The 13,925-nt window shown below is 42.0% G+C and overlaps 1 protein-coding gene across 2 annotated transcripts in view; it reads right to left on the bottom strand.

Annotated features, from left to right (window-relative positions):
* Positions 1-218: 218 nt before the first annotated feature.
* The window catches only part of KDM3A (lysine demethylase 3A), a 32,101-nt gene continuing 18,394 nt past the window's right edge, over positions 219-13,925 (bottom strand). For both annotated transcript variants that reach the window (XM_054293248.1, XM_054293249.1), the window contains 14 exons: positions 12,984-13,136; positions 12,270-12,365; positions 11,811-11,938; positions 9,977-10,163; positions 9,353-9,522; positions 8,381-8,617; positions 7,377-7,548; positions 6,335-6,425; positions 5,656-5,786; positions 4,765-4,884; positions 4,541-4,680; positions 2,196-2,372; positions 1,576-1,710; positions 219-960 (listed from right to left, as the gene is read on the bottom strand). In XM_054293248.1, coding sequence (XP_054149223.1) covers positions 880-960; positions 1,576-1,710; positions 2,196-2,372; positions 4,541-4,680; positions 4,765-4,884; positions 5,656-5,786; positions 6,335-6,425; positions 7,377-7,548; positions 8,381-8,617; positions 9,353-9,522; positions 9,977-10,163; positions 11,811-11,938; positions 12,270-12,365; positions 12,984-13,136 — 2,018 coding nt within the window. In that variant the 3' untranslated portion in view covers positions 219-879. The remainder of the gene's footprint in view (positions 961-1,575; positions 1,711-2,195; positions 2,373-4,540; positions 4,681-4,764; positions 4,885-5,655; positions 5,787-6,334; positions 6,426-7,376; positions 7,549-8,380; positions 8,618-9,352; positions 9,523-9,976; positions 10,164-11,810; positions 11,939-12,269; positions 12,366-12,983; positions 13,137-13,925) is intronic.

Below are 13,925 nucleotides of genomic sequence, written 5' to 3'. Positions count from 1 at the left end.
AAGCTGTGACACAGACCACAGCAGCAGTGTCAGCTAAGCCAAATCAAAAATAACTGTAAACAGATCTGCTGCTAAATTCCATAACCTAAGCCTTCAAATACTTCAATAAACAGCATGAACCATTTATGATACACAGTTTTCTTATGCATTTCAAAGTATTGCATCAAATTAATTACATTTTAAACAGTCAACTGAAGAAGACAGGCAAGGACAGTATCTGAAATAGAAGAATTTTTATGTAACCATTCAGTGTTAAAAACAAGAGAATCAAACATCAGTTCAAATTAAAGAGCAGTTTCAAACAGAAGACATTTGATTAAAAGTTTCTTTTAACATTTAGAAATTTAAATACATTTACCTAAAGATGGTTAACTCCCATCTCTATGTTACTATACAATAGCTTAAAGCTAATTTAAATGCTAGTTCTATGTTAATGTGAAATTCCAGAACTGCATTCTTAACTTTTTATGTAAATTGGTTATTAAACTGAGTGATTCCATACTTCCTCCCACCCCAAAATAAATTTTAAAAATTGAAGCTTTACAATGCCTTGAATAATATTTTTTCAAAGGAGTAATTTGGAATAGTTCCCAACAGTTCTATAGGAGGTATTTTGTACAGTTTGGAGAGCAACTCCGTATAAAGTTCTATTGCAACTGAGCATTCACAGTATGCCACAGTCCATACATATTACTACATATACATATCAGGTTTGTAAACATTGGAAGAATACACAGAACATAGTACCACGATCCTCTGGTACTGCTGAAAGGAAGATGAGGTAACATTCATATAATCTCAAAGTCCACAGAGGTCCTGACTGAGTAGGTAAAACAGCTGCCAACGCTTCTGTTTCATAGTGTGTGGTTAAGGCTCTAGTCACGGTCTGCTAAGGCTGCATTCGTTAGCTCTCAGTATCCCAACTGCATCTTTAACAGCGTGGTAAATGACATTCTTCACCTGCAGGAGCAAAGCAAAGCGTGCTTGGTTTTACAAGCAAACAGCACAGAGAGTTTTCCAACTTTCCCACTTACCTCGCCTCACCCTGTGCAGGTCAGTTCACACACACTCATCTGCCCAACCTTCATGTGTTAGTGTTCAAAACCACATAATCACGGGGCATTATATGCGGTGCTTTTTATTAAGAGCTCTGGGAATCGGGGTATATTCAACCCAAATCTGACTCCGACCATACATTCGAAATGATCATGTTTTATACTCTATCGTTACATGACTTTCATGTTAATTATTAAACTTATATTGTTCTAGTTATTACATAAATTTAGCCCCTCTCTGAATTTCCAACATAGTTTCTCACTATTCTTCTTATGGTTATATAATAATTACATTTAATTACTAAACAATCATCACGTCTAACAATTATATAATTTATCATACTGCTTACGCAGGTGCAGTTGATCTGGGAAAGCACAAAGCCTAACATTTTAGATTCTATCTTTAACTTTTTCCAGGGTTCCACTACCACATGCAAATCACAAACTTGGGAAAACATTTGTTGTATTTTAGGGGTTTTTTTTGTTTAAAGTTCAAGAGCACTGAGCATTGGGAATTTACCTGCAATTTATCTTCATGGTTCGTATGCGTATGTGACAGATACCTAAATTCCTGAGTGAGCCAGAAGCAGTGTTTGACATGCTCTGGGGATACAAAGTCTTCTGCAACTTTAATACAACTGTACAAATTATGAACCTAGAGAGAACAAACAAGCATTAGGCACATGCTCAAAGGGCTGCCCAAGCAGTCAGGCCACTCCATGTCCCTGACACTGAGACAGAGTAGAGATCCATTCTGAATTAGGTGAAGTGTCTAAGAGAGGTGAAAAGTCTGTGAGGCCAAAGCTGAAGGAAAAGTCAGATGCCAGAGACAGCAAGACGACAGAGAAAGAAAAACAGAAAAGACCACAAGGTCAATTTGCCCCCAACCTAGGAATTCCTTTGATAAAGAAGAACTGGCCATAAATGTCACGTGGAATGAATATGTATGAGCCTATTGTGAAACTGTATGCATATGCATTTGGAAGAGGGATAAAAGGAGACCTGAGATCTTCAGGGGTACACATGCCTTTTGAGGAGAATTTTCTCTGCATGCGTCCGGTGCCGTAAATAAACATACCAAGCTTTACAACTTTTATAAAGTTGTGAGGTTTCTTCTTTTCTCTGCAAAACAACACTTGCCTGGTGTGGAGCTCCTGCTGGGATGAAAACTACATCTCCTAGAAACTGTACAATAGCCCAGCCTTGAACCCCGTACTCCTGGTGAAGGCGTTTCCTCAGCGGTCGGTCCAGGTACCAGCTCTGATCGTGAATGGGATCATGATCCACAGGGTTTTCTTGGCCCTGCTCTTCTGCAACCTGGCAAAGTGACAAGACAACAGCATTTTAACACACCAGTCTGACTGGACAGTCGAGTTGTACCTGTGGTACTCCACACAAACGTGTGCCAGAGGGACTTGCACCACGTGTTCAGGTAGGAGAGTTACACAATGCAAGTTTGGATCTTCACTCAGACCTTTGTCAAGGTTTCAGCATTGCTCAGGTCCCACTGGCTTCAAAGACACATTGCAAACGTGGATGTGGAAAATGTAAGTAATCCCAAGTGACAGTGGCAAGTGAAGCTGCCTGTGTTCACACTGGAGTCGCAGACATTTTTTCACAAAAATCCTTTCTTTGGGATTTGTGCATCTTCTGGGAAGCAGAGGCCCCAGAGGAGAATGTAAACAATTGTTATCAGCTGCTGTGGGATGCAATAGGATGCACCTGTGATTGGTTCATGTTCCATGTTTATAATTAAGGGCCAATCACAGGAGCAGGCTGGGGACAGAGTCCCTGGACACAACTTTGTTATAGATTCTTTCTTTCTATTCTATTCTTAGCTTAGCAAGCCTTTGCAACTTCTTATTCTTATCAGTATAGTAATAATGTATTTTATATCATATATCAATAAATCCAGCCTTCTGATCATGAAACAAGATTCTCATCCTTCTCTCACCATGGAGACCTTATTAGGTCGCTGTAATACACCAGGAAGCACTGTCACACATGGAACCAGTGTTGTGACACTACTAATGCTGGAGAGGGGCTGTGGAGAAGGGTGTGAGTGACAGGACAGGGGAAATGGCTTTAAACTGAAGGACAGTAGGTTTAGATTAAGGAAGAAATCAGGAAGAAATTCTTTGCTGTGAGGGCAGCGTGGCACTGGCACAGGTTGCCCAGAGAAGCTGTGGCTGCCCCATCCTTGGAAGTGTTCCAGGCCAGGTTGGACAGGGCTCTCAGCAGCCTGGCCAAGGGGAAAGTGTCCCTGCTCACTGCAGGGGGTTGGACTGAGATGTTCTTGAAGCTCCCCTCCAAGCCCAGCCACTCTGGATTCTCTGACTCCACAGCCTGTGACTGGAGGACACCACCAAGTGTGGAACCCAGCAGGTGTCTGCCTTGAGGCCACCAGCAGGCACTGTGTGCTCACTGACCCAGAGCATGCAAACCAGATTTTCAGGAGAAACGAGACTGGGAGGCACAACAAGCACTTCAGGACAGAAATTTGAGGGTTGTGGGGAGAGAATTTCTGCAAGAAGTTGCTGTATAAATCCAACTTGCTGCAGCAGCCATTTATACACCCAGGACTGTAGCCCAGAACTCATCTGGGAGGAGATAAACAGCTTGATTCTACTCCACTAAAAGCTGCTGAAAGCCCCACACCTGCCAGCAAGTGTGACACAAGGACTGAGGTGTGAGACACAGATGTCAAGACTCCAATGCTAATGCTTATCAAACCCAGTATCATGTTTGATCAACCATAAGATTTGTTCTTTGTTAATATTAAAGAAGTCTGTTGCAGCCTCTCCCATCTTCCAGCAAGAAAGCCATAAACCTGACCAAGCCAACAGCTGTTTAGATAATCCAATTTATCTCTTTAAATATCAGCATATTGGCTCTTTCCACTTTTAGAGCACCAAAGAAGTCTCACCATTAAGACCACAAAGAACTCTGGGCTATCTGAAGTAAATCTGACCACTGAAACAAAGCCCTTTTGGATGTGGAAGCACATCTCTACTAAACCCTTAACTCCCATGAAAACATGACACAAAATACCACCCTTAATTCAGACCTCATGAAGGTAGGGAGGAAAAAAAGGTAGTAAGGGAGAGAACAAGGAAAGAGGAAGAGTGTTATGTATCATGTACTGCTCTGACATTTCCCAAAAACATCTCATATTCTTCAAAAAAGGATCAAATTCAACTGCTTTGCCTTAAATCTAAACCACCAATTTTCTTCTTCACTATGTAACATCACTCATCCATGAGCAGAGTGGGCAGAAGGAACATCTGCACACAAGGTAACTGCAAGCTTCAGCTCTCCACCCTTCACAGGCCCTACAAGACTCAAGGCACAGAAGTTTTGTCTTGGTACAGCTCCAGTTTTTTGTTTCCACACTAACTGGGATATGAAGGAGGAGAAAAGCCCCAAAGATAGAGACTTGCAAGCCTCCACAGGCAGAAGATGAGTTTCTGAGATGGACAGCTCACCTTCTTCAGGAACTCCCGGATCTTCTCCGTGTCCTTGGCAGCGTAGATGTGCCACAGAGCCCCGGGCTTCTCCCGGCTCTCGGTGAAACGCTTGATGGTCAGCTCATCAGAGTCCCCATCCTGGATGGTCCTCAGCACTTCTGTGAAAAGCAACACCAACAGCTACACCACAGGAGCTTCCCTCTGGCCACAGAAACATCCCCCAGCCACCACTGAAATTTTACCTTCTTCTTGATCAGCCTGGCCTTTGGGGATCCCCACGTAAACCATGACGTTGGCTGCGTCAGACACGTCCAGGTGCAGGTTGGTTGTGCCATATTTTCTGTCCTCTGGTGTTATTAAGCCTGGGGGAGGAATCAAAGGGGAAAAAAAGGAGTAGCAGATCCATTAGTGAGAGAAAGGAATGTTACACCACTGTCAGAAGCACTTTCTGAGAGGATTAGAGTGCTTGTACTTCTACCAGCCAATGCTTCCAGAACAGCAATTTGCTTTCTATCCAGGACCTTGCTCCATCTTGTGGCTTCCCAAGTGATCTGCTGACAGGCTGATCTAGACTAATGTATTTCTGTCTAGCCTGTATGATAGATAAAAGTCATGTTTAAGTCCTGCTAGGACAAAGCATTTTGAGAAATAGTCTCTTTTCCACTCTAACCAGCAGCTGATACAGGATTTACAATCCACCATCTCTCTACTGGCCATGATGCTGCTTCCATTTTAAACGTCTTTTGAGTGACAGCAAATAAACCAGACATGGAAAAAAAACTGCTTAAGGAGAGATTAAAAGCTAAATGATACAGTTTAAAAAGGAGAACAAAAGTAATACAGCCAGAAGCAGCAAAACAACAAATACATGTTGCCAGCCTGTGGAGCAAGTTGATTGGAACTTGTTTTGGGAATAACTACTATTGGCTTGAAACCACCTGAACAAAAATATGTGTAATAAAATAAATCACATCATGCTCTGGACATCACTGATACCTATAGATGAGCCAAACTCAGGTTCTCTGATCCATGGGATTAATCAAATTGTCTACAACAGCAAGGAGTCACAATCTACAATAAATTTCAAGAGGAACATGTGGTCAGTGTGACCTTTAAAGTTAAAAATTCCTTACCATAGGCATTGTACATCTTGGGGCCCAAATCTGGTCGCACAAAATAGTTGGGAAGTCGAGAGGCAAGGTTGAGTTTGCCACCCCTCCTGGTATATTCTGGCAACGGGATATTTTTCATCAAATCATCAAACCTAAGGTAATGCAGCAAAATTTAGCATTAGGTAGTGATAAAACCAAAACCAGATGAAACAGACTGCAACAAAAGCTCTCTTCAGTTGAAGAAGTGTACTCTTTCCCTTAGGGGGTTTTTGCTGGACAGCATGAAAAGGAACCAAACAAACAGGGCACAGAAACACAGCAAATAAATTTAACTGCTCTGGAGTGATGCTATTTCATTGTGTAATCATCTCAAGAAATATCAAATAGCTTAAATTCAAATATTTAAAAATATTTGGCCAAAAGGTAAGTTCTACTGAACTTCAGATTTCAAAGTGATCCAGGCTTTTAGGAGCAGTTTTAGGTGCTCACTTTACTTTACAATGAACCACATAAAAATTTATCATGAAACTTGTGCAGGATTTCCAATTATGTCAGGCATCTCTGAGAAACAGAACTGTTCACATGAAATTAACTGCTGCCCAAAGCTGAGGCAGGTATGAAAACACAGCAATATTCCTAGAGTGCATTATTTTGGGGGTGTGCCACAGAAACAATGAACATTTCCTCTGGAAATTCATACCTAGAGGGCATCATATCTCTGAAGTCCTCTCCTGGAGGCCAGTCCTTAAGCTTCAGTACCATTGGCTCTCCCTCCTCTGTTCTCAGGCGACCTAATTTGAAATATTATCAAGTCTTAGTTTTTAACTGTATAACTGAGTTGTACAACTCAGAATCTGAAGAATTAAGATAAATAAATCTTTATCTCAGTCTAAAACCATGTTCATTCCACAACTTTCCATGTGGAACTGAAGACATACAAGTTCCTCTGACACCAGAGTAGGGTTTCACTCATGACAAACACGTTACAACAGGAGATGTCAGACAGACAGACAGACAAGCAGCCCTTACTGCTTCCCTGCCCAGGCACTTCCTACAATTTAGCTCAGAAACTGGTTGGAGGCCAAAAGCAGCTGATGAAGCCAAACCTCTTCAAAGATAAGTAACAGAAAAGAAAGGTGTGAGTCTTCCACCTCCCACTCTTCTTGCCCTAAGTATGAAACTCCCTAAGCTTACAACTGATTTACACAGCAAAGCAGATCCTTAGATAAGGATGTGTAACAGACACACAAAGGAGAGCCCCAGAAGAAATAGCAACTGTTAATTCTCCTGGAAAAATCTCAAGCTCACTTCCCCAAAATATATTTTTATACAAAGTAACTTCAGTTCCTCAGAACAAAGTAGCACCTTCAAGTTAAAACAGCAGCACCCATTTAACCTGTGAGCATCACCCCCACCTGTGCTCTTCTGTTCCATTCAAATGGAATAAAAGAAAAACTGGCAGATACTGACTTGCTAGGAAGATCCTAAATTTCCCTAGAATGTTTCCCCAAAAGCCTAAAGGCAGCCAAACATACTCCTGAAGGAGAGTACTTCATGGGAATGAGTTTTTATCCACAATCCTATGAGCATAAATATCTGCAATGCATCCCCAACAAACTGTCCAAGGTGAGGGGAAACCCTTGAACATCCTGTACACTGCTTATGGATCACAGATCTGTGCCAGGACAGAATTGTTCCAGTAGGTGGAACACCCAGCAGCAATAAAGAGTCACAGTACTTACTGGAAATATCTTCAAAGCCATCCCAGAAATCCCCCACAGTGGCTCCAGTGATGATTTCATTGGTCCTGCAGTTCACCAGATCTACCTCCTGTTGGCCAAACTCCTTCCTAAAGGACTCTGGCCTCCAGAGGTCTGCATTTAACTTGTGATGCACTCCTGACACCATCACAGGCTAGAAAGCAAAAGAACACATTTAGAAGAATTATTAAACACCAAAAATTCTAACTACAACAGGGTAATACATAAAATACATGGAGCATTTGAACGCAGGCATTTTGCAAACTAAATGCTCAGTATGTTTTAACAGAATTCTGCCTTACCAGGCATCTGAGCATTCTCTGTTTCAAACTGAGGCAGCTTTTTATACAGAGCCATAGCTTTTTATACAGAGCCATAGCTTTTTATACAGAGAGCCATAATTGCAGCTCTGTGCTGTCACAGACATTTTTTAATAGAAATTTTTTCTTTGAGATTTGTGTATCTTCTGGGAAGCTGAGGCCCCAGAAAGAGAATGTAAACAATGATTATCAGCTGCTGTGAAATGCAATAGGATGCACCTGTGATTGGTTCATGTTCCATGTGTACAATTAAGGGCCAATCACAGGGCAAGCTCTCTGGAACACAGGGACAGAGAACTCTCTTGTTTTGAGATTCTTTTCTATTCTATTCTTAGCTTAGCAGCCTCTGCAACTTCTCTCCTTATTCTTTTTAGTATAGTTATAATGTATTATATATCATATATCAATAAATCCAGGCTTCTGATCATCAAACAAGATTCTCATCCTTCTCTCACCCTAGAGACCTTCATCAGGTCTCTGTAATACTGTGCTTATAAACAGATTTAAACAGTAACACAGATCCTTAGATAAGGAAGTGTAACAGTGCTCATGGCACACATTTGGTGAAGGTTTCATGTTCCTTATCACTGCAGTGGTTGTTGCTGAGCTTCAGCTGAAGGACAAAGCAGATGAATTGCAAATGGAAAAAGCAGGGAATGGGGATACCTGTCCCTGCTTCCAGCACTCCCTGAAGACATTCCAGTTGCTCTCATTGTTGGGGTCCTGCAGGCACAGCAGGCGGTTGTCACACAGCCAGTAGTGGGGGGTGTCAAAGCCCATGATGGTGGGCTTGATGGTCAGCCCCTGGGGCTTCTTGGGCAGCTCTGCGATGGCTCTGTTCTGCACCAGGGAGGCAAAAATGTCATCAAGGATTTTGGGTGTACTCTTCAGTCCATTGTCTGTCTGATAAAACACATGAAAGAACAACAACAAAAAGTTAGTGCTCTTTTCTGCTGCCTTATCCTGCAGGTTTTGAAGAGAACATTTGCCACTCCTAAAATTTTTCACTTGAGATCCAATCATGCAGAGAAACCAACAACTGCAGAATTCTGCTGTCCAGAAATGCACCATCATTAAATACCAGTGCCATTTCTTACGCTTTATCTACAGAATTCTGGCACAACAATTTCTGCTGATTTGCATCTCAGCAACACTGCAGAGACCCAGAACAGGACTTGCTTTATATTAAAAAGCAGAAATTCAGTTTTAGCAAAGGACTCTCAAGGCCAGTATTTTCCCCCACCACTCTAAGATCAGACAGAGCCCAGAACCATCTGAAGTGAAGCAGGCTGCAAATGAGGTACAGTGAAGACACCACAGAAGGTTCTTCCCTCCATCTGCAAGTTCATTGGTGCTTCTTTTTTGAGTGTAAAAGACATCCCAACCAATGCAGCTGCCAGGCTCTACCCTGAGGAGGTTAATCTGCTTTATCCCTTATTCCCAGTTCCTCACCAAGACTTAGCACCACTAAGCTCCTCCTAACTGAGCACTGAAACTGAATTAATCCTTTTTCCCAAATGAAGACAATTTTTTTACTGTGACAAGAAAGCAAACTGCCTGTGGCAGCTGTTCACAGGTTTAGAACAGAATCTAAGCCTGGGATCAACTCAGACTTGTAGGACAGAGTTTTTCCTGTACCTTTCCTGCAGAAGAGTTCAACAGGTTCCTCAAGAAGCCCGTGTTGTTGTTGCTCACAGGGGTTAATATTGCACTGTTGAATGTCTGCAGGGCTGCAGCTGGCTTGGCTAAGCTAGGGAGTGTCTGAAGAGGTTTATTTTCATTCTTGGAAATTGGTATGAGAAGTTTCTCTGAAATGAAGAAAGGAAAACCGTGAGAATACTTCAAAACTGTGAAAATACTTTGAATTTTTTTCAACACAATACCCTCCTACATGCATACATGTACTTATGTACATGTATATACATATATAAAACTCCTCCCAATAGATGCAGATAAAATATTTCTGTCACTTAACTTTCTTCAATAAACATTTTTAAAATCCCACATTCTAAAAAAAAACCCAAAACCTCCAAACAACAAGAATTCTCAAACTGAATTTTCAAGAATGCTTGCAGCAATGGGATTTTAATCCAGTTTTTGACACAGAATATGCTGACTCTGCCAGGCTTTACTCCAAGCCACTGAACCCTCATGCCAGCAGGCCAAAGACATCACTCTCAGCACAAGATTTTGCTGGGTCTGACCTATATTCTTCTGACAAACAGCCACAGAGGGGTTGCTCTTCACTGGTTCTGCACATACCTTTGTTTTCTTTATTCACATTTCCACTGGTTAGGTTTGAAAACCAATTTAGTGAAGGAGAAGTATTTACAGAAGCAGTTTGTTTGCTTCCAAGTGCTGACTTTAGAGGAGGATCATGTGTAGTGACTTGTGGGCTCAGGACAAAGCTGCTGTGCTGAAGGCCAGGCCTGTCCCCTGATGCCAAGTGCTGAAAAAGCAAAGCAATAACTTGTTCAGACACAAACACGCTCCACACAAAGGGAACACAAGCATTAGCATGTCCAAACTCATCCTTTGAACAGTCAAATGGTTTGGCCCTCAAAACGTGTGATGCCCACCAGAGGTCAGCACTGCAGCTCTGCAGGGTTTGGAGCTCCTGGATCAGGAGCAGCCAGATCCATCCCCCCCAGACAAACAGGGACCCAACTCTCCCAGGTGCATTTTCTGGATTGCTTTGGGAACCAAGGGCAGCTTTAGCAGAGTTCTCACATTTCTAGTCACAGCTGATGCTCAGGCCAGGGCTGAGCTGCAGCTCCAGCTCAGAGCACTGGAACAGACATGGAGCATTCCTAAACTTTGCTCTTAAGGTGGCAGCAAAGGTGCACTCACCTGCCAGGTGTGAGCTACACCTGGCCTGGCCAGCACAGGGCAAGCACAGGACTGTCCATCTCCTGTGCAGCTGATTTAGCTGGGCTTTTGGAGGCTCTAGAACAGAAGAACCAAACCACAGCTTTGCCCTGCGATTCCTGCATGACTGGTGACATCTCCTCTCTCTGCTCAAACAATAATCACCTCAGAAATTATTCTGCTTTTTTGTCTACCTATTATTGCATTCTCTATTTCATCTCTGACTGCTGATGCTTGGCAAGGATTCTAAACATGACATAATACAAAATGTTTCAACCTTTAATGAGCTTATCCTCACACAACCAGTGCAGTAATTAATTCTATAAAGATGTGTAGATAAATTTAATGCAGCTCTTTGTCCAGAATCACAGGAAATCTGGATTCAGAAGACTGAAGCCAAGTCAGCTGAATGCTAACTTTTGATTCACATAACTATCTTCCACACTTGTAACAACTGAAATTTTTTTTGTCTCTTCTGTTCATTGCTTACACTGAAATCAAGTCCAACTGCTTCTTACATTTAAGGTAACATTGATTTTCAAAATAAGGCTATGAGCAAGCATCTAATAAAATTAAAATCACTTAATTCACCCCATTTCTTGTGAGATACTTCCAAATGATGCTATTAATTTGTGCTCTGTTTTCAAAAGCAAAAATATACTACATCTATTTATAAATATGTGTATCTTGTGAGGTTTCCTTTGTTTTAGATTTTTTTACAGTACAGAGAAGCAAACCTACCAGACTGCCAGAGAAATCAGTGAATCTCCACACTCCTCTAAATCTCACTACTTTTTTAATGTTTAGTTCTTCTATGAATCCCAGTGCTCTCCCACCTTACTCACTCACTCCTTTAGAAGCTGAATGTATTATATCTCAGGACCCAAGGAATAGCCTACACTTCACAACATTCCCACTCATCTGTTCTTCACATTCCTCTCTTAAGGCATCTCTCCATCTAATCCCATTTTTGCTCTAAAATCCTCACTGAGCTTTTTTTAAGGACAGGTCAACCAGTGAGGGCTCAGTGCCAAAGGGACACAAATGAGATTTCCCCAAAACTGAGAGCTGGATCAGAAAGATGAACAGTGAACACAGATTGTCCCTCTGTGGTGGGGTGATCACAGAGGTCAGGGCTGGCACCTACAAAGCCAAATCAGCAGTGGCTCCAGGAACATGCAACAGACTGACACAAACTTCACTGCACAGACAGAGGCAGTAACAATACCTGCTTGGAATCCTCCTTTAGAGCTGGCTTTGATAGTGCTTTGAACTGCTTATTTGCACAAGGACAATTTGCCTTTATTCCCCATTTTGTTCTCACAGAGTGAACAATGTCACCAACATCATAGAGAGCTGAAGGGAGAGAAGCACAAATGAGCTCACAATAATCACAACATCCAGCTGTCACCAAGGCTTTTTAAGAAATTGTGTGTGTTGTGCAGCTAAACACTAATATGTGAATATTGTTCATCATTAAACAAGGAGTTCTGCTACTTCTTTGTAAAGGCCAAAGATAATAAAACAGTATTAAACACACGTGCTATTCCTGTCTTTGGATAATAAATGTTAAGCTTTTGCCAACTTTACCATTAAAATCAAACCTCACTCAGTACAATATCAACAACACACAAAAGACCACACAATCCTACAGCACATTTTGATGTTAATCAAATATTTCCAATACCTTTTCCAGGAATTATTTGTGTAGGCATTAGATTCTCTGGTTCATGTGCCTGCCCCTTCACACATTTAAACCAGGAGAAAGTGTCCGAGTCATCATCTGTAAAACAAAACCATGACAGCTTTTTGTTACTGATTTAACTATTACTGATACATCCAACCACAGGCCTACAACACATCCTTTTGGTTGGGAAGGCTTTTTTTTATTAATTTTTTTGGCTCATTTCTTACATCCAACCACAGGCCTACAACACATTCTTTTGTTTTGCAAGGCTTTATTTTGGCTCGTTTCAGGTTGCCATTGACTTCCAAGTCCACCACAGATTTTATTTCCCCTCTTCCCCCTTTGTTTCAGGTAGCAATATGTTGGGAAATTTAGGAGACTAGAGAATGGAAAAGTACAAAGCCGTGGCTAATTCCAAGTCCTGCACCTGCTAGATAGCGTGTCCTTGGGCCTAGCTATAGTAGGATAACAAATAGTCAATAACAATATGTCTTTCTGTCATAACAGAAAGACATGAGAAAAGAGAGATGTAACCCCTAAGGAATGAGGAAGAGTTCATGGTATAGTTTAACCAATAGATTGCTTGGCTTACAGAACATTCATAAGCTTATTATTTGCTGTATAAGTGTTTGATGTTTTCTTTAATAAACTGGACCTGGGATGAACCACCTGGTGTCCTGGTCCCCTTCCTACGACAGCAATAAGCACTCCCACCTTCATGTGAGCTTTTTTTCCTCATCCTGTAGCAATCCACACACACCCCAAAGCCACACTTGGAGCAGACCCAGTGCAGGTTGAAGATGGTGGTGTCGCACACGTCGCACATCTCGCGCACGCCGCGCACCGCGCGCTTCCAGGCCACCTGTCCTGCAGGAAGGAGGGGACAGTCCCAGTGTCAGTGCCAGCAAATTCAGGGTTTGCTTGGTAAACACAGCCACTTCAGCACAGTGATGTGACTCACACTTGTTCTTGTACTGGGACACCAAAAAGTGCTTTTGTTGTTACACAACAGCGCAAGCAATTGGGACCAGTTTGCTTCCTCCTGTGCAGCACCAACCACAGCTTTTACTGCTGACACGTGGCTGTCCAAGTTAACAAGCACTTTCCTGATGTTCTCCTAAGTGGAAATCCCACAGACACTCCAGGAAATAAATTCAGGTAAACTTAATGTGTATCTTGCCACAACCAGCTTATCCTTGCTGTCTATTCAGCAGCATGGTGGTAAGGAGCTGTCTGCCTTTGGGGAGGTTTTGTGTTTGTCTGACCTCCTCAGAATGGTGAATTTTCTTCTCTGAAGCACTGACTGCTGCTGTTCAGGTTTCCTATTCCCTCTTCCTCATCCCAAGCCACTTCTTCAGTCCACCTAAAACATCCCAAACATTGACAGTATCTTGCAAAAAATTACAAGCCCTTCCAGAGCTGTATAATTTTTCAGTGAATCTGTGATTATGCAAGAATTATTTTAGCCTCATCTCCACTTCCTTATGTTGCCAGCTAGAAAACTAGACAAGACAAAAAGCACACACCTGCCTCCTCCTACCACCTTCCACACTTGTAACTTCTCTGAAACTTCCCTGCCCACAATGTTTCTTAATTTTAAAAGCAAGTTATGAGAGACCATGTCCTAATGCATGCTAAGAAAACCATACCAGCACC

Source organism: Melozone crissalis, unplaced genomic scaffold, assembly GCF_028551555.1.
Source record: "Melozone crissalis strain CALT ecotype California unplaced genomic scaffold, PUWL_Pcris_2 ptg000132l_1, whole genome shotgun sequence".
NCBI lineage: Eukaryota > Metazoa > Chordata > Aves > Passeriformes > Passerellidae > Melozone > Melozone crissalis.
Note: the sequence above shows the minus strand (reverse complement) of the source record. Positions and strands in the feature narration are given on the sequence as shown.